Below are 25,999 nucleotides of genomic sequence, written 5' to 3'. Positions count from 1 at the left end.
AATTTTGAAAAAATGTCTATACATTCTAATTTGAGAAGGGGGACAAAAATCTGAAACCCGCAAGTCGAGCTTGCAGAAGTATAAAAACATTGCATCCAGTGAACAACCAGTGCCAAATGACAGCACCGCCTGCCCACCCTGCCCCTGTGAAGAATGAAGGAACAGAGTGACCACTCAGGCTGACACAGTCCCGAGTGGGGAGGAGCCACCCACGCCTGTACCCACTCCATATAAATGAAGGCACGCTGCAACAGCAGAGGGATGCGTTAGTGAGGAAGAGACAGTAAGTCTTGAATGAGCTATGACCTAAATGTCACTGGACTTTCATAGATCTTCCCTCCCACACTGACGATAAACTTAACACTTCATGCCTCTGTAGCATCTCTCTTGTGCCCAGCAGTATGTTATCCAGATATTGTAGCCCCAACTTGACATGCCACACACACACACACACACACACACACACACACACACACGAGCACAGGTACTCACAGCTCAATGAAGAATACTTACTTCTATTTCCATATGAATGCAGCTTGCTAGTCCATCTCTTGCAATACCTTCTACAGTGTCCCTATTTAATCCATAATTGTGGTCACCGTAACTAAATGTTAGGATAAATTTCCCCTGGAATTAGAAAAATACAAAGATTTGCACATAGCAGGTGCTGTAATGCAATGATAAAATCACTTGATGTCTTAACTTTCACCTAATTCCATACAAATTAAAGTGTTAGGAAGTACAGAACGTCACAACGGTAACAGGCGGTGGGACACCACCAAACTCTGATGGGGCGACTCAGAATTCTTCCCGATGAAAATAAGGTTTATTGAAATAATCTATATACAAAATGTCTGAGGAAAGTTATGGGTGGAAGCTTCTGGTAGGACAGACCATGATAATTGTTTACCTATTTCCTGCCAAATCCACACCACAAACCTTCACTGTCAAGGGAGTAAAACTGATGGCTTGTCCTGTCCCTTGCGGCTATGCCAGCATCCCAGGCTTCTCGAAAAGGACCCCGATCCTAAACTCCTTGCATTTCAAGATAAGCCACGAGGAACAGGTAATCCTGAAGGCTGTGGGCATCCTAAAAGCTTAGAAAAGTAGACCCAGCCTGGTTTTCCTCCTAAAGACGACTTTTGATTGAAACTGCCCCAAATGTTAGTCAACAGAATGGCTGCGTGTGTAGTCCTTTATCTCTAAATACCACCCTCTCTGTGTATTCTGGAGCCCCATTTCCTGTGACAGCTGCATTCCCTTGCAAAAGGAAAAGAGAAGAAAATGCAGGTAAAAATATACCCTTCAAATTGTGACTTTTTCCTTTGACTATTTATTAAATCATTAGGCCTAATCGAAACTGGGGAGCTGGTGACAGCAGAAAGAATAAGAATGTGTGACCTTGGTAAGTGTGCCTTCTGAAACGCACGGCTTTAAAATAAATAACGTTCGGGGATGCATCCAACCCTGTTAAATGGCTGGTGCCTCATTAAAAATAGCAAGCAGTCAGGAGTTAATACTGTCGTCATTAACAGCAACAGCAGCAGCAGCAGCATCGGAGCTTCTTGCTACCCTCCTGGCTCCAGATGTTCTGGAGATATCTATAGACGACAGCCTGGCTGTGTGCCAGAGAGGGTTAGGCAGGAGACGCAGGGTGCCTTTTGAGGATGGGTGGGTTTCTGGGACTATGTGTGCAGGGGTAATGAGGAAAACCATTATAATCAAAGTTAAAAACCCAACAACATATGCCTTCAATCTTTTACTCTTTCGATGCCACAATCTCTTTCTTCTTTGGAAACAAATGTTCTGATCCTTTCCCATACGTATGCGTGCATTTAAATATGTACACCTATGAATGGAGACAACGTGGCTATGGCTTATCTTTCATGTGTTTGCTTATTTACCACGAGTGATGGTTAAGTTCGTGGGTCAACTTGGAGAATATTTAGGGGTGAGATTAACAATGACACTGGTGAACTTGGAAGAAGCAGACTGCCCTGAAGTGTGGGTGGACTGCACCCAGTCCCTCTAAGGTTTGTACAGAACAGAAAGGTAAGTAAGCACCTTCACTGCTGGACCTTCTAAGTCTCCATGCTGCCCCCCCACACAGAAAGTTCTGGCTTGTCAATATCCACATCCATGTGATGATACATCTACCAGACCAATCTGCATGTGTGTGTATACTTATGAGTGTATGTGTGTATATATACATATATATGTTGTGTGTATACGTGTGTACATGTGTGCGTGTATATATGTATGTGTATATACATATATGTGTGTGTATAAGTGTATGTGTATATATACATACATAAACATATACACATAGACACACATATATACACATATACACAGAGATACTATTTACTGGTTCTGTTTCTCTGGAGAATTCTTAGTATTCTATTGTGAGCCCTGTTTGTATGTGTATGCATATCTGAATAATTTTTCAGATATATGTTTGTTTACTTCTTCTACAGGCCTCATAAACACTTTCTGGAAGCATGCATGGTTGGAAGAGACCTTGTATTGTGCATATAATATAAAAGATATCCCATTCAACTGATTTGTTAAGCATTGAGATGATGTAGCTCTCCCAGCTCTGGCTGGTCACACTCCCTTCATTTCCTAGTGCGTGTGGGTTTCCTAGTTAAATAGCAATGGCCACACAACCAAAGTCTCCAGTGGTTCCATTTCCACAGGAGAGGGAGTGCTTCTGTAGGGAAATGACTAAGCATGGTTCCTCTAGAAAGGGTGGATGTAGCTATCTGTGGATGGGTAGGAGAATGGTCTGTGGGTTGGAGGAAGTGTTGGCTGAAAAGACGCGTGAACACGGGAAAGGGTGGAGGTTCATATGCTTTATCCAGCTAGCAGCTAGGTTTGGCTGCTCACAGTCGGTGTGTGGAGTGCCCAGGCCAGAGTGTCTATCACAAGAGCCTGGCTGTCTGGGCGGGTGGTGTGTGGAGGGGTGTTCCATGTGCAGGAGGCCGACAGTGTGGGCAAGATCAGAAGGCTGACAATGTGTCCTGAATCTACGACTCTCTAGACTTAGCTCTCTTCATGTAACAGGGCCACACTCTAAAGAAAAGGAGATTGGAGGTGAAACTCAAGTTGATGGAAATTGCATCAAAGTAATACATGTTGGCAGAAAGAGGAAAAATGAGTTCTTCTCAAATACATGGGGATTTCTGTGGTGCACTAAACTGTAAAGCTAACTAGAGCCTAGAAGTGCGCTGATTTCGCAGGTTGGGGACTGAACCAGACTAACTTGACTACAGACCCAATAAGCTATGAACACCAGAGAGCATTGGGTGCATCTAGAGAACAGAAAGACCAAACTCCCAGAGAAAATGCCCCACTAGAGCAGAAACTAACATTCATGGTGAGAGGGAGAGGGCTTCCATCCTAAGGAGGAAATACTTCTCAGTACTGTGAAGGCAAATCTCAAATCTCTTTTAAAGGCGTTTAGAAATATAAAGTTTCAGGCCAGGCAGTGGTAGCGCATGCCTTTAATCCCAGCACTCGGGAAGCAGAGACAGGTGGGTCTCTGTGAGTTCGAGGTCAGCCTGGTCTACAAGAGCTAGTTCCAGGACTGGCTCCAAAGCAACACAGAGAAACCCTGCCTCAAAAAAAAAAGTAAAGAGAAAAGAAAAAAATAAAGAAATATGAAGTTTCAGAAAACTCTTAATAAACCAAGACAGTTCTATGAGAAGGCGTCTGATGTCCAAGACATTCTTTTGACAGAGCTGCAGGGAGAGCTGCATAGGGAGTACGGAACTGGTTCACTTGCATTTCTGTGAGTACAAGATGAGCCCTGAGAACACACACCACAGTAGAGTTGGTTGTTCAAAACTCAGCTAATGCAATTGTACTTCCCAAGCCTAGATGCCCCCTGATAATGTGCACACTGGAGGCTTAGCCAGATCTGCTGTTTTAGGGTACAGACAGAGAAGGAAGGAAGAAGAGAAAAGAGGGTAAGGAAAGGTAGCTGACTGCTCGTGGCACAAAGAAAGACTGGTCTTCAGTAAGCTTCATAAGAGTATGAAGCGGTGCATGCTTCACTTGGTGACAGAAGGAAGGACACCGTGGTGGAAGCAAAAGTAAGGTTCGTGTGAAGAAAAAGCAAGAGGCACAGAGTTGCTAGGAGTTTGGTGCCCAGAGATGCCCTTTCAGGGTAATGCAGTCGGGGCGGGTATGTGCTGCATTCGCATATACTTACAACTGGTGAAACACATTCTCTGTGTGGGTTCCCTTCCATGTAAAAGGAAAGAAGAAATGTTGTTTAAGAAAATGCATGTAAAGCCAAGGGGATTTGCACCACCCTCCAGATGAGCCCAACAGGGTGTAGAAAACGTTCAAATTGAACCAGATTTCCAAAGTGCACAGAGTTTCATCTTTATCTTTTTAGAAATCACAGCCTCGTCGTATTTCTGACAAAGAACATGTATCTCTTCTCTGATAAAAAGAAAATAGCAGGGAGCAGCCTTACCATGTTGAGCATTTCATCAAAAACTTCTTGAGAGATGAAGTGATAATCAACTCGATCCCCTTCACCAAAGTACGGCGGTCGTGTGGTGTGGCAGGCCCTGAAGTCACAGAAACAGAGCGCCAGCCATTCTTAGGGACTTGAAAGTCACAGTGGAAATGCTTTCATTGTGAAGGGTGTTTAAGAAATGAAACTGACCCACAGATCATAAATCATAAAGTAATGTAATTGTGAAAACAGTGTCTTAGAAGTAAGTGTTAGGCTGTAGTTAATCACAAGCATCTATGTGGATTATACAAGTTTTGGCTCATCAATATCCAATTTTTACTTACCTAGTTATTGCCTTTTGGAACGCGCCCCCTCTGCCGCCACATGAGAACAGTTTAAGAAGTATCACAGTATTGATTGTTCACCCAGCTGCTTCCACATTCTCTTGATGCATGAGCATCTCCTGCCAGCTCCTCTCCTCTCTCTCCACAAGGCCAGTTGGTTGTCAGGACTAGGTTTAAGTGTCAACCTCCCCATGTCCTCTGGTATAGTATGTAGGTCTTCGTACCCCCACAGCCTCAGCCAACACCCCTGCATTCCCAACTGCTTGTTCAGGGCCCATCTCCCCCTCCGCATGAGGGCAGAAACACCTCATTCTCCCTGAACTATGGCTTTGTACTAGAATTAGACATGAGCCTCTATGGGAACACACAGTTCAAGTAGTGAATGAATTCTTAACCAGAGAGGCCTTGTCTATCCACTGTCTTGAGATAGCATCCCTAAGCACACATATATACATACATATATACACATACACATGCACATATACACATAGATATACATACACACATACATATACATACATGTATATATACACAAATACACACACATACATACACATACACACACACACACACACACACACACATACACATCCTTACACTGAAACTTACTTTCATAGTTCTTCCTGTCTTCCCAGCACATTATGCAGCTGGAAGACCTTGGTCCCCTACTTTGTCCCTGCATTCCTAACACCTGGCGCAGAGCAGGCATTTGCTGAATTTATTGTGACATCAAGGGAAAGTAAAAAGCATGAAGTGGTAACAGCCCACCATTATAAAGTTGACAACCAATGTGACCTGTCCAAGGTCACCCTGCAAGATGGTGCTGGCTCCAGAAAACCAGAACACAAAGTTCTCAATGCCCCAGACTCTTGATCTCATATCTTTCTGTTGTGGGATATTATTTTAACTGTGTAAAGATGTGTTCCATTTGTTTATGCTGCAGAATATTCCTTTAACCATGTAGAGATGTGTTACATTTGTTTAATGATGTAAGGATGTGTTGCATCTGTTTCACCTTCCCTGCAGAAGGCACCTGATTCTAACAAAAAGCTGAAAGGCTAATGAGAAAGGATAACTGACGCTGACAGGCAGAGAGAATAAACAGGAGGAGAACGAAAGAAAAAGAGAGAGGAAGATGCCAGGGGCGAGCCACAGACTAAGAAGGAAAGACAGACATATAGAATAAAGAAAGGAAAAAACCCAGAGGCAAAAATGTAAAAGAAAAACAGGTTAATTTAAGTTAGAAAAGCTGGCTAGAAAAAAGCTAAATGAAGGCCAGCCATTTGTAACTAAGAATAAGTCTCCATGTCTTTATTTGGGAGCTGGGTTGAGGCCCCCAATGACAAAAAAAAACCAATGACAGCCTTCTGATTTCCCAGTTTTAAGTTCTGGTAATAAAAGTGAATTTTAGATTATCTAATAGTGCTAAAATAGGAGATGAGAATTGACAGATGCTTGACATGCTAAATCATTTACCAAAAAGAAAAAAAACCACTGAGTAGATATTATTTCTTATTTTACAGATGACAAGCTGAACACGGTGATTTACGTGGAACTAAGCAGACATGCCAGGATGACTCTAGCCAACTTCTGTAACAACACACCAGTTAGGAGAGTCAGGTGGAGCCTCCAAAACCTCCACATTACGAAGTCAAAAACACAGATTTAAAATTCATAGGATGGCTCTCTTTATATTATAATCAAGAATTAACCGTAGCAGGAAAATTTCAGGTCTCAATGTTACATTTACACTGTAGACACCAGAAAGAGAGAACAGTCAAAACATGGTGACATTTGCTTTGTTGTTGGAACACACTGGCATTTCTCCCCGCGCCTGGGCAGAGCCCTGGGTCCCTCTGTCTATCGGTGTCCCTGACAGTTGGAGGAGATAAAGCTGTGGCCTGGCATCCCTGGCTGGACACTCAGCACTGTCCTTACCCGCTACACTGAATTTACATTTCCCAACAAAGGGATTGAGTGGCGGGAGTTGGGAAGGATTTCTGAAAAGAGACAAAGAAGCAATTTGAAGCACGTGGGCAGGTAAACAAAGAGATGGCTCCATTCGTGTGGAGAAAGGGGAGGACTGGTGACCGCTGTGGGACCTTCTACTACGAAGGACCCAAGATGACCTGCGGGCTTTTCAATCTGTCATCCAGTTTTACACACAGAAACCTCCACTGTGTGTGCTGCCTGATTATGAACGTGCAGCAAAGGAAAGACTTCACGGTAAAAGCAATGTCCCCAAGTTCGCTTAGGAAAACCAGCACCAAGTTTAACGGAAATGGGTTTCTTAGGCCCCTCCTCTTCAGCATCGACCCCCTCCTTTGCATATTCCTGTGATTCTATTACTTGCTAATTAATTTACTTGTGAAACCATGATACGTGATTTTATCACAACTTATAATGGGAGCCACACTCCTTGTTAGTTTCTCTTAACCACAAAAAGACAAAGTTAGGGACTCCATGTCTGGTGATAAAGGACTAGGGGGGCTTTGGCATTCCAGAGAGAACTCTCACCGAAGCTCCTAACACACCACACCTGAGCAAAGGTCACTGTCAGGAGGGAAAGGAATTTGGATGGCCGTTCCTATTCATGGCATTCCAAAGCATCTAGGACAAGGTGACAGGAAGAAAAGATGTCCAAGGACAAAGAGTGGGCAGGTGGTTGAGTGTGACTCAGAGACAGATTTAGAAGCTCAGTTCTCGACTGGAGCGCCTCAGGAAACGGTGAGCAGGACAGCTAGTCCTATGCTGACGTTCAGGCAGAGCTTGGCCGTGCACCCACGATTCACGCGTGTGATCATATGACACGTGGTTAGGGTTTCTCTCAATGTGTAGCCATGAAAGCTGGAGGGAAGAATAAAGTTGGTCTTTAAGGATGCTTCAGATCACGTGACTGGCCTTAAAACTGGGAGACAGTCTCGTTTGGTGGGGTCTCCTTCATCCAGTGCTTTTCCAGGAAGTCACTGGCTTGTATGGTAATATGAAGTTAGAAATCGACAGCCAGGTGGCTGTGGCGCACGCCTTTAATCCTAGCAGCAGGGAAGCAGAGGCAGGCGGATCCTTAAGTTTGAGGCTGTCCTGGTCTGCAGAGTGAGTTCCAGGATAGCCAAGGCTACACAGAGAAACCCTGTATTAAAAAAAAAAAAAAAAAAAAACCAAAATAAAGAAATAGACTTTGAAAGTAGTGCACTTTTATCTCTCGATCACTAGTAACTAACACAGGTAAAGAAAGAAATCTGACTGATTTCTAAGCCAAGAAGAAATAGTAAAATCAGGGCACAATAACAATAGATTGTAACACACAGCCCCACCACTGTTCACTAGACAGCAGAATTATGTTCTTTATTCATATCTCTGTATATGCAACCTAGCATGTGAGAATGCCACTGAACATTTTGATCTTGGTGAATGCCTTTTTTTTTTTTTTTTTTTTTTTTTTTTTGGTTTTTCGAGACAGGGTTTTTCTGTGGTTTTGGAGCCTGTCCTGGAACTAGCTCTGTAGACCAGGCTGGTCTCGAACTCACAGAGATCCGCCTGCCTCTGCCTCCCAAGTGCTGGGATTAAAGGCGTGCACCACCACCACCCACCTGACAAATGCCATTTTTAAAAGGAAAAAAAAAACAAAGAAAATAAAAAGAGGGAAAGAAAGGGGCCAAATAGCCAAGAAAATGTTGCCCAATGAGATTGTATCCATGCCTTCTTTCATTTAACTAAAAATCTACAGTCTATGCGGGATAAGGAACATATAAAAATCAGCTCTAAATGAGAGCAATGGGTTGTCCCTTGAGATGTTTATCTATAGTTTTAATCAGAAAGTGGCTTCATATAACAACAGAACTATCTTAGTTTTCTAGATGGATGAAATCCGTAGCTATCCAAAGTCTGTCTTTATCATCCAAGGACATGGTCTTGGGTGGAATTCTTAGAATGATTTGCCACTGACCATGCCTGGCTATCTGTCTCCAGGAGGATGCTGAGGCACAGTGAGGGGACCCACTTCTGAGCCTCTGAGGGAGGGAGATAAGAGAAAAGGTGGTAGGAGCTGTCAGTGGGTAGCATCTTGACACGCATCACTTCCAGTCAGAAAGGAAGAACCACAGAGGCAGCACCAAGCATGGCTGTTGCGGGACTCCCCTCTGTATGCTGTGAATACGTTTTATTACCACTGGTTAATAAAGAAGCTGCTTTGGCCTATGGCAGAACAGAATAAGGCTAGATGGGAAATTCAAACAGAGATATAGAGAAAAAGAAGGCGGAGTCAGGAAATTCCAATGTACCTGCCAAAGGAGAGGGATGCCAGAACCATACCGGTAGGCCACAGCCTTGTGGTGATATACAGATGAATAGAAATGGGCTAATTTAAGATGTCAGAGATAGCTAGAAAATGCCTAAGCTACTGGGCCAAATAGTGTCGTAATTAATATAGTTTCTGTGTGATTATTCGGGTCTGAAAGGCTGGGAGATGAACATGCAATTTCTGCTTACACAGGGCGTTCATTCTGAGGGGCTTGCTTTGTCACCTCACACCTGCACACAGATGCTACACAGTCTGTGATCTAAGGCAGAGGGGCTCCTCACCAGAGCATACACCACACAGAGGAAAGGACCTCAGCCGTCTTTCTCATATCATCACAGACTAGAACACTGGAGGAACTCAGTACTTGATGAATGAGTTCATCCATCCATCCATTTCTCCACAGATCCATCAGGAAAGTCATCTATGCTTCCTGTCACCGCAACTTCAACTAAATTTGCATACATGGCCATTAACCTGGCTGTCCATTTGTTCAATCAGTCTGTCAGTCATTTAAAAAATATTCATTACACATGTAATAAGCACCTGGGCATATGTTAGGCAGCGGAAGCTCATTGGTGAACAAGGCAGATGTGGTCACTCCTCTGCCTGGCTTAGACAAGTCAGGGAAAAAGACACTAAGTGAACCAATCGAATCAGATGGGTAAGCATTTTAATAAGGGACATATAGGATTGGGTGGCGATGAGGAACTGAACCAGGTAAGAATATGCAAGCAGATTGAACTAGAAATGTTGATTGTATGTCAATAAGTATTTCCAAAACATATCAGGCCAAACACACATTGGCAAGAGCATATCACCAGTAAATAAAGAGGACCAGGCCACCACTATTGCCAGATGCTGCTCACAGACACGACAACAATAAGTGAAAGCCCTGGCTCCCTAGGTCGCTTTGGTTTGCTAAAAGGTTCCAAATTTATGCCCTTGCACAATGATCAGCATACACCCTTCTGCCCTAGCTTGACCTTCTACTCGCTGCGCTCAGCTTATCTCTGAAAGCAGGCTGGGTGTCCCCGCGTGAACATAACAGCACACTAAGCTTTTTAATGCTAGTACTAACTTTTTAGCTTATTTTTGTTACTTTGTGATATTTATATTCTATAGTATTTGTGTCTAGAAATGTCCAAATGTGTGTTGCAATTTTAAGTATCTACATAATGGGCCTTTTAAAGATGCCATTTGCATTGTTTGACACATACAGCTTCAGGAGGGGACTTTTTCTGTGACAGCATTAGAAACTAATTTTTCTTACTGGCCTATACAGCTTTGTAGTTACATCTTCAACTCACTGGCAGATACCACTAATCCCAAAGCAGTTCCTTTGCCACACGTAAAGACCAAAGAGGAAACGGGTCAGACAGTTCCATTCTAAATGTGACTTCTATAAACTTCTAAAACACCTGTAAGTCTGGTGGCCTGGTGTTCTCAGATGTGTGTATGTATATATCTAAGATAAATACATCAAAGAGGAAACAGTTCAGACAGTTCAATTCTAAATGTGACTTCCAGAAACATCTAAAACACCTGTAAGTCTTGTGGGCTGGTTTTCTCAGATGTGTATGTATATATCTAATATATACATACCAGTCTGACAGGCTGGTTTTCTCAAATATGTATATGTATGTATGTATGTGTACACACACACACACACACTTGGGTTGTCTGGAGAGGAGACACAGAGCTCCAGAGCATGTGACCCAAGGCCAGCTGGGGAAAGGCTGTCCCTGGAAGACAGCCCAGCAGGTAACAGTAACAGCACCCTGTCAAAGTGCATGTGTTGTCTAGCAAGTCCCTTCCAAACTGTTAACAGTCCATCCTGGAAGGAAGCTCAGAAGACTCATGGAGTTCTGAAGGGATATGCCTCAAGACTCAGGAAGTAAGTCCCAGGAAGTTCCAGACATGAGATTCATAAACAGTTGTTGGGGAATATTACTTTCGGGTGTGTGACTTTTGTTTACGCTGCATGTGTTTAACTCTGTGAAGCTGTGTTACTGTGCCTGTCTAAAACACCTGATAGGCCTAACAAAGATATAAACAGTCAATAGCAAGGCAGGAGCAAGGATAGGCGGGGCTGGCGAGCAGAGAGTATAAATAGGAGAAATGAGGAGAGCAAGGAGCAAAGGCGAGAACAAGGAGGGGGGGGCACCAGGGGCCAGCCACCCAGCTACACAGCAAGCCACGGAGAGAGAAGCAAAGAAAGATGTACAGAAATAGAGAAAAATAAAAGCCCAGAGGCAAAAAGTAGTTGGGTTAACTTGGGTTAAGGAAAATTAGCAAGAAACAAGTCAAGCTAAGCTCGGGCATTCATAACTAAGAATAAGGCTCTGTGTGTGATTTATTTGGGGGCTCAAAAAACCAAAAGAGTGAAACATCCTACTACAAGCAGTGCTTCCTCCCCCACCCCACTGCCATACCCACCCCTGCTCCCCGACACCTCCATTTCTCTGAGGTTATATATATTCAGGAAGGCCTGCTGAGGGCTTGCTGAGGAGCCCGGAAGTGGTGTAGTGAGCGGAGGGTTCCGCCTATGCGGAGATGGACGCAGAGATGGTGATGGAGCCGCCTTTGGGTCTCCACACTACTGTAAGTGACCCCAGTAAACTCATTGGTGCAATAAATAGGTCTCCAGGAGACTCACTAGAGGGACACTTCCTTTCAACACCCCATTGCGCTCAGTTACAGCGATCAGTATTTTCAGGTCTTGGAGAACCATCTGAGTTGGCATAACTTAAACATTAGAAGGATTACATATAGAACCCTGTGTAGATTACAGTACGATTAATGGCAAAGAGGCTAAAAGACCTTGCATGGGGAAGGTGTATAAAGGACCGAGTGTGCCCTGCTTGTCTACGTGTTTGGTCACTGAGATCTATTTACTACTGGTCTCACCAAAGACAAAATCTTGTTGTTTCTTTTCACTAATTAGTAAGTTCTGCAACTGGAATATATGCTAATAATCATCTCTACTATATCATTTAGGATGGTGGGAGAAACAAGATTCCACATCGTGCAAGACCAAGTAATTGTACCAATCTAATTGTAGCAATATGGCGGTTGGGACATCCGAGGACTTGTCATACACCTGACATCCACTTCACTTACTTATCACTTCTAGCTTTTAAGTATAACTTAAATAAATTGTGCTTCCATCTAAGAATTTGCTTAAAGCAGACAGAATTACCAACATCTGAGAACCTTGTAAAGAAACTATTGCTGCCCTCAACAAGGCAGGGGAATCTCCCAGACTTAACACGCAACGGAAAACTTACCCGTATCTGAAGTAAGTATTAAACTGTCTGCAGAGGCGGTGGGCGAGTTCTCGTTTCCCACACGCTGCAGGACCAGTTAGGATCAGCATGGGGTAAGGGGCATCCAGACTTGGCAGAGTGCTGCAACAAGAGCCCGCAGAGACATTAGCTACCTGCACAGGCGGGGTTTCTAACTCACAGTCAGAACTGACAAGCGTTCATTGAATACAGACAAGCAGAAGGATGGTCCCACTTTCTGGAACGAGATTGTAATATATCAAAAATAATACTAGGGCTGGAGAGACAGACCAAAAGTTAAGAGAACTTAAGTGCCCTTCCAAGAAGACCTAGGTTGGGTTTCCAGCACCCACATGTAGCAGCTCATAACTCTAGTTCTAGGGGAATCTGATATCCTCCTTTCGCCTTCACAGGCACCTCCTCCCAGCACACACACACACACACACTATGAACAGATATACACTCAGGCACACACACATATACAACATAAAATAAAATATAACTTTCATTCTAAGGATAGATAAGGTAAAATACAAATTTCCCTCAATTTCCTGTACCAAGCTTTTCTAAAGGAGAAATATGGTAGGACACATTAGCTCCTGGTTGCTAATTCCCTCCTCCCAGAATTTACCAATGAGCACAGTGAGGGAATTCTGAGGTCGGTGTTTAGCATCCCTATCCCCCGCCTTAGAACACAGGCATGCAAAGCAGGCTTCGGCATAACAGTGAAGTCACACCAGAGTGCTCACCGCATACCAGGCAGAGCGCTAGACTCCTACACACCCTCAGGTAAACAGCGCAGCGCTAAGGAGGCTGTTTCTATCAATCCTCACTTAACCCAAGCTGGAGTAAAGGAAGGCAGACTGACATGCTCAAAGGAAAAGGAAGGGCTGGCATGTGACTCTAGGCTGGAAGACCGGAATAAAGAATGAAATTATTGCCTGCCAGAGTAGCACAGTCCCTTCATCCCAGCACTCGGGAGACGGAGGCAGGAAGGGCTCTTTGAGCTGAAGGCCAGCTTGTTCTACAGGGTGTGTTCCAGGACAGCCAGAGTTACACAGAGAGACCCCGACCTTAAACAGGAACGGATTTATCAACATGGTGTCCTGCATCACACACTGTGCCAATGGTTTGCACACTCTTCGTGAGATAAACCGTAGAAACAGAATAAAATGTTTGATTGCATAGCTGAGCTGTGGGTTCAGGGAAGAGTCTATGACGTCCAGGAAACCGCATGGGTTTCTAATCTCCGTGGATAACCATAAAAATGGGGGAAGCTTAAACACAAGCACCCACGGAGAACACGTGCCACAGAAGGAGGTAAGAGTCTCCAGCAATGTGCCTGCTGCCTGGGACTGGAGCCGGCACTGGAAAAGGAAGCAGTGGACGCCATCCGACAGATCTAAGGACAGGAGCCCTCCGAACATCTCTAGGCGCCCACTGGAAACAGACGGGCTGAAAGTGACACACGCAAAACCTACTCACGGGTATTCACAGCAACTTTATTAGCGGCACCCCAAACTGGAATCAGCGCAAACACCTTTAATATGTGAATGGCTGATACTGATACATCTATGCCCTGGAATAGTACTTAACAATAAATAAAAGGATTCACCCCCATGGATGAATCTCCAGGAAGGTGCCCTGCATGGGGTGGGAGGATGAGAGCGTTGGGAAGTTACACTGTGTGATCACTGTACATTATATTCTTGATCTTGTACATCATACATCATAAATCCTGACAATCTTACGATATGGGGGCAGATCATGGCTTCCGGGGTGAGAGAAGATGTGGAGGGAGAGAGGGATAGATAGAAGAGTCACACACACCTATCTAAAGGCACCACGGGGAGGCCTGGGATGAAACTGTTAAGTCCTGAATGTGGTGCTTGCCAGCTGACAGACTCCCGATAGAGCCGCACAGAAGCAGACAGGACTGAGCACACAGGAGCCCCGGGAGGGACGAGAGAAACCCGGTGACTCAGAAGGCTTCTGGGTCAGTCTTCTGGTTTTGGTACTTGACTCACTGTTGTCCAGGGCAACACTGTCGTGGGATGTGGGGGAAAGGTACAGAGTCCCTGTATACTATTTCCTACAACGGCATGTACATAGTGACTCCCTCAATTTTCAAGAAAAAATATATGACAGATAGTGACAAATATTGAAAATAGCCAAAAAGGAAGTTTTCCTGACCGAGAAAATCAAAGCCATGGAGCCAGAAAAGTGTTAGACAATTCAAAAATTCTCCATAAGTAAAAAAAAATTATGAAGGCATATATTACGTCCAAAGTATGCCAGAACAAAACCAAGGCCTCTTGAAGAAATGCCTAGGGCCAGAATTGGGGGAAAGCATGCATAAGACGGTTCTGGGGAAGTCGAGCATACTAAAGGGCAGAGCTATCAGTGACTACCAGGCCACTCACAGTTTGTCTGCATCATTTCAATCAGCATCCTCACCCCATTCAGGAAACACTGATTTTCCGGCAATGTCAGTATACCATTGACAGACCAGGTGCCCGCAGCTCCCTGGTGCCCTCTTCCAGCTGCAATGGCTGGTCTTCCCGGCAGCCACTGAAGCAGAACTGTGAGCCATGATCCACACCTCCTTGGCCTCTGCCCTTGTTTGTCTGGCAGCCAGATGTGTCTAGGAAGTATGTTCCTCAAACACGACTACTGATGTCTTTGATGCGTGCTCTTACATAAATATACCCTAAAGCATCGAGCAAGCAACAGCAAATCAAGACAGAGACCTTCTCAAAGTCAAATGTACTTCTGATGTACACAATGGAAGGCTAAATCATCTCACCTGGAGGGCTCTCATGAACATGCAAAACTGCCAATGTCGACATGACGACATTGTTTGCAAAAACCGCGTCCTGGATCGTGAAATCAAACATTCTGCTCTCTTGCGGGAAAGCCAACTGTGAGGTGCAGGAGCAAACACCGCAGGAAGAAAAGAAGCACTTATATCCAAGAGCTTTACAAGTATTTTTAAAACGCCTGTGGGTATTGATAGAATTTCTGTGTTATACTTGTGGCATAAATGGCCATCTGCTCTGACAGACTGGTTCAAGAGAAATGGAGAAACCGTGGTAAATCTGTCTTCGGATGTGGAGGTGAGAGACTCTGCTGTGCTGGTGGCATCCCAGCAGAGACAATTCAGGTTTCTCCGGGGTGAGCTGGGCTTCCTTCTAGGTACTCCCCTAAAGATCAGAATCCATCCAGAATGCCCGCAGTTAAGGAAGGGTTTCCAAGGGACGGGGTGATGTTAACTGTGACCCTCAGCTTGTCTAGGACATTAGTGAGGCACACCGTTGGGTGCATTTGAGGGGTTTTCCAGAGAAGGTTAACTGAGGGGAATGACATGTGTACAGCGCTGTATTGGCTACTTTTTGCTGTGATAGATATCATGACAAAAAGCAACTATAAAGGGAGGGTTCACTTTGCGTTCACAGGTCTCGAGGAAGAGTCCATCCCGGCAGGGGAGGGATGGCAGCAAGCAGCCGGAGAAGGAAGCTCAGGGATCACATCTTCAATGGAAAATACAAAGCAGAGAAGACAAGCTGGAAGCTGGGCAGAGCTATACGCCCTCAGAGTCCTCCCCCAATGACGGACTTCTTCCAGCAAGGCCGTACCTCCCGAGGTTCCATAATCTTTCCTAAACAGCACCGCAACTGAGGAGCAGGTGTTCAAATACATGAACATAGGGGACATTTCTCATTCAAACCAACACTGGTACCACCCAGGACTGAGAGCCTGCCTTCTCGTCCCCACTTCCCGATCTGCCCAGACATAAGAAAACCCCTCTGCCGCTGCTAGGAGTTCTTTATTCTGCATCACGATGATGGACCATAGCCTCTCAGACCATAAGAAAGAGTCTACCCTCTACCCCTGTGATGTGGGAGTGTCATATATCAATCTGTTGATTTCATTGGTTAAGCAATAAAGAAACTGCTAAGCCCATTTGATAGGCCCACCCCTAGGTGGGTGGAGTAAACAGAACAGAAGGCTGGGAGAATGAAGCTGAGTCAGGAGTCGCCATGATTCTCCCACTCCAGGCAGATGCAGGTTAAGATCATTCCTGGTAAGCCAGCTCGTGGGCTACACAGATTATAAGAAATGGGCGAGTCCAGGTGCGAGAGTTAGCCGAGAAAAGGCTAGATATAATGGGCCAAGCGGTGTTTAAAAGAATACAGTCTCCATGTAATTATTTCGGGTAAAGCTAGCCGTGCGGGCGGCCGGGTGCGGGGACGCAGCCCAGCCGCTCTTATTTCAACACCCCTGATTCGCTTTGGCAGCTAAAATGCAAGGATCCAAAGAGAGAATGGAGGGAGTCAGATCACCATCACGCCTGGGAAAGCCACCAAAGGGAAAACACAGCCAAGTGCACAGTTAGCAGCCACAGTGGGAGACGTGGCCCCTTACCTCAGAGAAGGAAGAAAGAAACTACAAACTTTTTTTTTTACTGTCTTATGTACACATGTGTTTTGCCTGCACGGAGTCTGCCGTCCATGGGCTATGTGTGTGACTGATGTTCATGGATGCCAGGAGAAAGTCAGATCCCCTGGGACTGGAGTTACAGACAGTTGTGAGCTCACATGTAGGTCTGGGAATTGAACCGGGTCCAGTGGAAGAGCAGCCGGTGCTCTTAGCCTGTGAGCCTTCTCTCCAGCCCTGAGGAAGTCGCTTCTCTAGCGAAGGAGTGACTCACACGGGAAGGAGGGCTAAAGGAAACAGCAATCCTGTCTGTTTCTGGCATGCGTTCTACCTGTAGAGGGTCCTAATAAATACCTGTCAAAGATCCTCTGTGGTTGCGACATGCTGTTGACAACATGGATCATGTGATCTCGGACAGCGACCACTTCAGGGGGAGGGTCATGTAAGTTCACGGCAGAAACCTTTTCCAGAAGGAGAAAAGTAAAAAGGAGATGTGTTTGCTCCCGAAAGAACATGAGGGTTGGTCTGCGCTTAGAGAGATTGACAAGTTAAGTCACATGCTCCCTGGCCCTGCACTCATTCTTCCTATTGCTCTAACTTCCCTAAAATTCCAATAATGGCTGTTACTGTAAAAAGCTGGGCCAGGTCCTTAAATCCTCATTTCCTTTATATTCTCCTGTTTGGGGCAAGCTAAAGACAAAACAATATCTCTGAAGCAGGTGATTAATTTTAATACAATAAACAATCCAACTTCTAGTACGAGAAGAAGGAATAAAATGCATTGTTCAAGATTCTATGTCGTTGACGCCATTGGACTGTTTTCTGGTATCTTCCTGCTCAGGACTGTTCCCACCCCCTCACATTCTCCCAGACTTGCTCCGCTTTCCTCTGGCTCTCTCTAGCCAAGGATACAGGCCCTTTCCTTGGTGTAAAGGTCTCTGTTTTTACTGGCCTCCTAAATACGTGACCCTTTATTTAACGGTGATTTTCATTTTAATTCTACTTGTAAAATGTTAAAAGAGGCCGGAGCCTGGCAGCTGGGAGTGTGGAAATAAGGATGGGGAGGCATCTGGAACTCTTAGTCTGGGCTGCAGAAAGGCATCTTTGGGATGGAATAGGTGCCCACCTCTATACCTTTCTTCATTCCCTTCTCAAATTGGATCTGGTATAAGCAGCGGTCATGGGAGGAGGGAGCTGGTGCTGGCTAGCACTCAAGAGCTCATTCCTCCGCAACTCTGGACCAGACAGATCACCGTAGAGAGCAGCAGAAGAGACACTACAATAGCAGATAGTGATTTGCGCACCTTTCGATTACATTGAAAGACACGATACATTTCATTGTTAATTTTCAAAATAACAGACAATTTCAGAGTCTGCGATTAGATAGGAAAGTGGCGTATACTGCTGTCAACAACAACCGGGAGTGGGCAGCAGGAGGGGGCGCCTGTGCACCCTGCGCACTGACAGATTGCCTACCGCACCCATGGACCGCCTGTCAGTGCATGTGCTGAGACCCAGCTCAACAGGGGGTTCAACTGACAAGCCCGGGACAAGGAGCTCCGTCCTGGAAAGGATTAATCTGCATACTGCTATGTGTCTTGCTGATTGGTTGCACTAACACTGCTACAATCAGCATGCGAGTTCTGAACATACTAACCGGAAAACACACAGAGCACATGCATGATTACATACGTACCTTCTCTTCCACTTTAATCTTCTGCTGATCTAACTCTGTCAGTCGCAGCAGCATAAATATTACGAAGAGCCAGTATTCAGATTTGCTCTATTTAAAGCAAGAGGAGACTATTCAATGGCTTTTTCCTTTCCCCAGGTCAGCGAACACCAACCTGTTCTCAGGGGCCTTTCTGTTCTAGTTGGGCCTTTTCGAGATCCGTTGCCATGACTCTGTCTTCCACGCCCCCTCCACCCCCACAGGGCTCTGCATTTTCACGTTCACCAGCCCCTTAAATTAACAACAAAGATGCAGAATGTGTCCTATAATTGATAAATCGCTTCACATGTTCGGATCTCACTAATTTCCCTGTGAGATAAGCAGGGTAGCAGGATTATCCTCAGGGGTAGAGGTGAAGCCTTGATGAGGTGGGGCACCCCATCTAAGACGCCAAGCCCCTCTCTTCTAATGCCAAAGAGTTTCATTACTGAAAATAATGACATTTGGCTATTTCTTATTATTTCATCATGGCTTTATTATTTCGTGTGTTCTTTTGTATTAGCTGGGATCATTCATTATGAACTTACCTTGCAATAATAAAATGAGACTTGGCTTATGAACAAATTCCTCTTTACTCCCTGCCAACTGTTAGGATTGCCTGGCTTTAAAAGTGGTAACTGAGGGTGTTTTGTTTCGTTTTTGTTTCTGGTATAGGATGCTTCGTCTCTTTGAATAGCAAGATACAGGTGGAAGATGCCTTTCACTGATGGGAATGCAAGAGAAGTATACATAACAGGATCATCCCGTATGGTCCCCACACAGAGACACAGGAGACATACTGCTAGTTACCCTGACGAGGCCCTCCGTGTTGTATGTATGAGGGAGCTGCCAGGCCCCGACCCCTGGATGATTATCATGCACCAACTGATGCATTTGTAAAGCTTCTCTTGCACGCTTCACAGTGCAAGGTCTGTGACTGTTTGTTTATAGGTGAATTCGCTGGCGGGAGGGGTTCCTGTAGGCACAGACCACTCTCTGAGGGCCCGAGCCTGGGGCTTTGGGGCCACTCAGTCTCGCTCCTCACTGCTTCCCCTGGGAGGCTTTTACCTTGCCGGCCACTGCCCCCCCCCATCTGCTTTTATTTTTCAATATCTCTTTTTTATTTCTGATTTGATATTTTATTTGTCTAGACATACTCGTCAAGATGTAAACAAGGCAAACACAAGAGAAGCTGACATAGCTGGGACTCTGTGGAGGCAGGAGGGGAGACCATGGGTACAAACACCAAACAAAGATGGACAACGAGTGAAGGAAGGGGGCAGGAGAAGGGCATGAGCAATGGAGGAAAAGAGGAGCCTGGAAAACTGTCCCTGACCCTTAGAGCGCAAAGGTTGCAAACCCCTAGGGACTATGTTATTTTAGTCTATAGTTATTTTATATCCAGGCCGATTCCATGGCTCTTTTCAGGCAAATTACTTTGGGCGTCCATGCTTTTGCTGCCTTTGCTGTTACAAAATAGAAACCACATTCTGTCTGGACCCCTGGGCTCTTGATTCTCCAATATGAAAGGACAAGAACATTGCTTTACAATCTTATTATTCATCCTCTACTGTAACGTTTAGCTCCACCCACCACATGACTTAAAGGGCCAGGTAAGAGACTTTCAACTGCAGGCTTTACAGGAACTGGGGCAGTTGACAGATTGTTAGCCCTGAAAGACAACCACACTTCTCTAAAACAAGCGGTTTACAATGCTAGTTCATGTAGCTGTTGTAATGATTTCCAGAGGTGGGGGCTGCACTCACATCCCTGATGCTCCCTATCAACAGCACGGACTGAAAGGGAACTCTAAGACTGGTCCTTGCTCTCTTCCCCTCCCCCTCCCCGAGGGAAATAAACTCTCACCTGAATTGGATTCTTTAGCAGATTGAGAACTCGAAGGATAGGAAGATTTTCAATATATTCTATTTCACTCAGCTCCTCAATCTATTTGATCAAAATAAATAAATCCATTATCAACAGCCAGCGAAGACAAGAGGGAACACAATATAACAGGAGCCAATATAATTGGTTCCTTTAAATCTAATTTAGTTCAAATGTGTCCGGTTGAATACCCAGCTTGCCAAGGAGAATGCTCTAAAGTCATTGGAGGAGGCGGGAATTGCTGCATGACCTCGGGAGATGAGAGCACACGGGGCCCCATCTTCTCCCTTTCCTTCAGGCTGGAGAACTGTAATCTCCTCATGCATGCTGATTTTGAGTACAACTAAAATAGCTCGTAAAGTGAGAGAAACAGTCACCTTGTTCCAGCCCTCCAGGCTCAGACTTTCCGCCCAACCCAGTTTCTTCCCACTGCTGTCTGTGACTGCCTAAGCCTTTCACTGTAGGAGACAGGCCAACCTTCTACGCCTTTTCCATAAGGATTACGTCACAGCAAAAACTGTATAATTTGTTTATTTTGAGACAGGATCTCTTTAATGTAACCCTCACTGGCCTTGAACTCACTGTGTAGACCAGCCTGGCCTCGAACTCACAGAGATCCTCCTGGCCCTGCCTCCTAAGCACTGGCATTAAAGGTATGTGCCACGCCACCCACTCTACCCCGCCCCGCCCGCCCTCGGTTGTGGTGAGTGTCCAAGGATGCGCCTGCTGACTAAGCATTTCTGTGCGCAGGCTCTAGTTTGCAATTTGCAAAACCAGAAGTGGCTCCCCAGGTCGAAACGTGGCTTGATTTAGCCAGGGGTACAGCCTGGGTTGTAGCAGCCCTCCGCTCTCCACGACTGTAATGACAAATAGGCTTAAGATTTCTACAGTAAACGATTACAATCTTAGTCCAGGGGCAATAGTGGATTTTATAATAAATTAGTATTTCTGCACGTCTCATTGAAGCATTCTACCAAGAGGTTCACTGATAATTTCTAAGTCATCCAAACCCCAGTCATACCAAAATGCAAATTAGTCCAAAACTAAGTCGGGTGGTGAGTCACACTAACCACAGTCAAGGATGCCATTTCCAAAACTGTCATCAGAAAGGCAAACTCCAAAGTTGCAGCATACAGTGTGTGTCCCCCATGCACAAAAAAATAAGCTAGCTGGAGAAGTAGCAAGCTATTATATTAGCTTTTCTCCATATAAGATAATGAAATTGTCCTTCAGACTGACATGTTTACCATCTATAAGAAAAATAAAATTGTTTTTATATTGATTTTTTTTTCAGGAAGGTAGACGGTAAACTTGGCTTGTATTTTTCCATCAGAATTTTTGAGCAATGGGCTTGATTTCCGTCTGGCACACAGTTCTTGTTCTTGCATCCACCGTGTCTTACCCACAAGGCTTGGCCGTACCCGTCTGCAGACTGCAGGTGAGTGTGGAAAGTGAGCCTTCTTCCTAACAGGCAATGTGACGAGTTACATTGTATCCAGCCATCCCACTCCCCGAGACTTACTGAAGAGATCGTCACACAGGCCAAAATTACATACAAGAATATTCAGTCTAATTCTGTTAGTAAAAGCGTTCCCCTTTTCCTAAGAATTTTATCCATCCTTATGTGACTGAATGAGTCACAACCTTGTCCTATAGGTGGAATACTATGTACTCATTTTAGAAAATCGTATGTGTGGTAATTGACACAGAAGGATCTCGATGACTTTCAAATGCCATGGCTAGAATAATCATGTATCATATAAGTTTACCACCAAGATGTTGTGGGCGATCAACACGTCTTTGTGAATAACAGAGGAAGCAGCATCTTTCTCAGTCCTCCAAGGTAGGGTGAGACCAGCAAGGGGCAGGCTTCCTGTCAAGCTGGTAACATGCAACAATGCTGGCTGTTCTTTCCTCTCCTCATGGCCTCATGAGGGCTCTCCACGGCCCCCAGACCTAAGACTTCCACAGCACCAGAATCACCAAAGTAAAACACTGAAAAAGTCATACCGTTTTCAAAACTTCAGCCCGCTAATGGACTTGGACCCTGGTAGCCACCCTCTCACCCCGAGAAGCCCACTAAGTTGTTTTTCTTTATTTATTTCTGTTTTTGCCATTTATTTCTTGGCCATGTTTTCTAAGCATCACTACCTAGCCTTTTAAAAAGTGATAATACACAGTGTGTGTGTGTGTGTGAGAGAGAGAGAGACAGAGACAGAGAGAGACAGAGAGAGACAGACAGACAGGCATGTATTCTGTCCTTAGGAAACTATTGATACAATGATTTAAAGTGTTTTCCACTGCTGCATACATAAGAATTTGTGCAGAAAAGCAGCTGGGGGATGGATAAACTGAGGATAATGATAGCAATAAATGCATTGCTGAAATAAAAATGAACAGGTGAAGCAATGAGGCATAAATTAAAACTAAACTCTAATTCTGCAAAAAAAAGTTACTATGGAGATTTTTTAGCATAGAAATGTGAATTTAATCTCTATATCAGTTATAATACAAATTAAATTATAGATTAAGAGTTGAAGGTAGTTGAGTGTGTTGACACATGACTTTAACCCCAGCAAAGGCAGACAGAGCTCTATGATCTCAAGGCCAGCTTGGTCTAGATAGTGAGTTTCAGGCCAGCTAGTGCTGGAGATATCGTGAGAACCTATCTCAAGAACAAGAGTGAAGGGGCTGGGAAGATGGCTCAGTGATTAAGAACGCTGGCTGCTCTTCCAGGGAACCAGGAATCAACTCCCAGCTGGCACGTGGCTGCTCATGGCTGCATCTCCAGTCCCAGAGGATCTGACTCCCTCTTCTGGTCCCAGCGACACTGCATGCATACGGTGCACATACATATGTGTAGGCAAAACATCCATACACATAAAAACAGATAAGTACACAAAAAGATGAGAGGGGGAAATGAAAGTCGCCCCGTCTCATAACTGTTTAAAAAAAGGTGAAGAAGAAAAAAAGTTGAAAATAGTAAAAACAACACAGGGGAAATAGTTTATGATAAGCATCTATCAGATCCAGAATGAAAAAGATTTTTCACAAACATAAAAACAATAAAGGAATATACTATAGGAAATGTAGCATAGTCTATACATTATTTTAAATATACAGCTAAAGTACCTTACATACAATGAGAATCAAAGAACAACTATCATAAAGAAAACGGTGGCTAAGAGGATGGGCAGATAATTTTTAAAAAGGAAATAAAATTCAACAAAAATGTTTAACCTCATTTAGAATCAAAGAAATATATATAAAACAGTATACAAAACACTAGTTTTCACTTCCAGATTGGCAATTTTAAATGATTGTATTGACCAATGAAGAGCCAGAGATGTCTACAATACGTTATCCGAACTTTATAACTGCAGTGGGAGGCATAAGCATGAATGAGCTTTATGACACCTATGCCCAGTAATGGCATTTCCAAAAATCCATCATGAGGAAATGATAAAAAAAAATGCATGTAACAATAGATTTATGTGTGAGGATATATACTTCAACATTATTTTAATAGCAAGTTAGTTGTAAACACAACAAATTTCAATAAGTAAATAATTCAATAAATCCTGACATATCCATTAATAGATTATCTTATGCTATTAAATCAGATTTTTGAAATATTGGGTCTATTTGTTTTCTATATGGGAATTCAATTCCTATTGAACACTGCTCCCCACACATGTGCACATGCAAGTCCTAGTTAAAGACTAAACAATAAAAAACTAATCCAAAATTTGAAATAAAAAATCCATAAGAATATTTTTAAAATTAAGGTAAGGAAATTTTATTAAAACACAAAAATCAGAAAAGACAAGTGATTGGAGTTAAAAATAACTCTCATCCTCCCCTCCATTCCACAGACACACAGCAGCACACTATACGAGCCTTGGAGGGTTCATGACAAACCCAAAACCAGGAGGCTGAAAACGGCAGGAGCTAATTCTTTTTTTTTTTTTTTTTTTTTTTTTTTTGGTTTTTCGAGACAGGGTTTCTCTGTAGCTTTGGAGCCTGTCCTGGAACTCGCTCTGTAGACCAGGCTGGTCTCGAACTCACAGAGATCCGCCTGCCTCTGCCTCCCGAGTGCTGGGATTAAAGGCGTGCGCCACCATCGCCCGGCCAGGAGCTAATTCTTATGGCTCTGAAGATGAGGGTGCAATCAAAGGCTGGCAAGCGGTGATTCCTCTGAAGGCGCCAAAAGAGAATCCTTCCTTCCCTCTTCCAGCTTCTCGTGAAGCCGGACAGCCTTGACTTAAAGCAACATAAACCTGGCCTCCATGTCTGTTCTCTCCCCTTCTGTCTCTCAGGCCTTCAGGTCATCCTGATACCAGCATGATCTCATGTTGAGATCATTAACTTCAGCTGTAGAAACCCTTTTCTAAACAAGGGAGGCAGGGAAGGGTTAGTGGACCTTCTACCTCACAGGATTAGCTTCCGAGAAGCTGCGTCTCGGCCGCATTTACATTCTGAGAGAGATGGCGACTTAGTGCAGCGCCCTACGCTGGAGTGGGATCCTGCCTCTACAATATTAAGAGAAAGTGAATGTCATGCCTCGCCATGATGCTGGCTGGCACCACTACCATCCAGTCACCCATCACCTGACAGAGACCTAGCGTCTTCAGTCCATGCTGCCTCGCGATTTCTGCTTCAGAGGGTTCCCCTCTGGGACCTTCCTTTTTACTGCCTCTGACTCACTGTAGCCTCACAGTCTCCACTCAAACAGCTGCTGACCTTTGCCCATTTACCTTTTCTTCACCCAGGAGGGGGCCAGGTGAGCCTCCTGCGTATGCACGCACGGTTTTCCCAGAATTTTACTGCACCTTAGACACCATCCACACCCTTCAGAGGTGAGGGGCTGAGGACTCTTGAGAATCATATTTTCACCCAACAATATTCTTGAGTGCCAACCATAAATCAAGCCTGGCACAGTTTGAACAAGATAAACCCTCCAAGGTCAAGAAGATAACATCTTAGAGAGGTGGTTCTCAACCTTCCTAAAGGGTGGTTCTCTGACACTTTAATACAGCTCTTCATGTTGCAGTGACCCCAAGCATAAAATTATTTTTGTTGCTCCTTCATAACTGTTATTTTGCTACTGTTATGAATCATGATGTAAACATCTGTGTTTCCCAATGGTCTTGGGTGACTCCTGTGAAAGGGTCATTAACTCCCAAAGGGGTCGTGGCCCACAGGTTGAGAACCATTGTCCTAGAGGGCGGGAAATAATTCTTCAAGATATAAATAATAAAATATGGCGTGCTATAATCTTGAGTATAGGTAAAGCTTTTCATTGGGACTTCCAGTTCCCCCAATAAATGCAGAGAGACTTAATATTAATTATAAATGCTTGACCCGTAGCTTAGGCTTATCTCCAGGCAGCTCTTACAACTTAAATTAACCCATTTCCATTAGTCTGTGTGCTGCCCCAAGGCTTGTTTACCTCATCTATGAACTTCCCATGTTGCTTCCTCTGACTCTGCCTAGAGACTCCCCAGACTCCGCCCTTCTTCTTCCCAGCATTCTCTCTGCCCTGAAAATCCTGCCTAGCTATTGGCC

The 25,999-nt window shown here is 44.5% G+C and overlaps 1 protein-coding gene across 4 annotated transcripts in view; it reads right to left on the bottom strand.

Moving 5' to 3' along the window:
- The window catches only part of Lrguk (leucine rich repeats and guanylate kinase domain containing), a 111,212-nt gene that overhangs the window by 44,801 nt on the left and 40,412 nt on the right, over positions 1-25,999 (bottom strand). For all 4 annotated transcript variants that reach the window (XM_075953987.1, XM_075953986.1, XM_075953988.1 and 1 more), the window contains exons 8-13: positions 20,414-20,494; positions 18,533-18,619; positions 17,191-17,297; positions 12,403-12,522; positions 4,487-4,583; positions 514-627 (exon numbers count right to left, since the gene is read on the bottom strand). In XM_075953987.1, coding sequence (XP_075810102.1) covers positions 514-627; positions 4,487-4,583; positions 12,403-12,522; positions 17,191-17,297; positions 18,533-18,619; positions 20,414-20,494 — 606 coding nt within the window. The remainder of the gene's footprint in view (positions 1-513; positions 628-4,486; positions 4,584-12,402; positions 12,523-17,190; positions 17,298-18,532; positions 18,620-20,413; positions 20,495-25,999) is intronic.

Source organism: Microtus pennsylvanicus, chromosome 19 (genome assembly GCF_037038515.1).
Source record: "Microtus pennsylvanicus isolate mMicPen1 chromosome 19, mMicPen1.hap1, whole genome shotgun sequence".
In the NCBI taxonomy this organism is placed as follows: Eukaryota; Metazoa; Chordata; class Mammalia; order Rodentia; family Cricetidae; genus Microtus; species Microtus pennsylvanicus.
The sequence above is the reverse complement of the archived record's forward strand: the minus strand, read 5'-3'. Positions and strand labels throughout refer to the sequence as shown.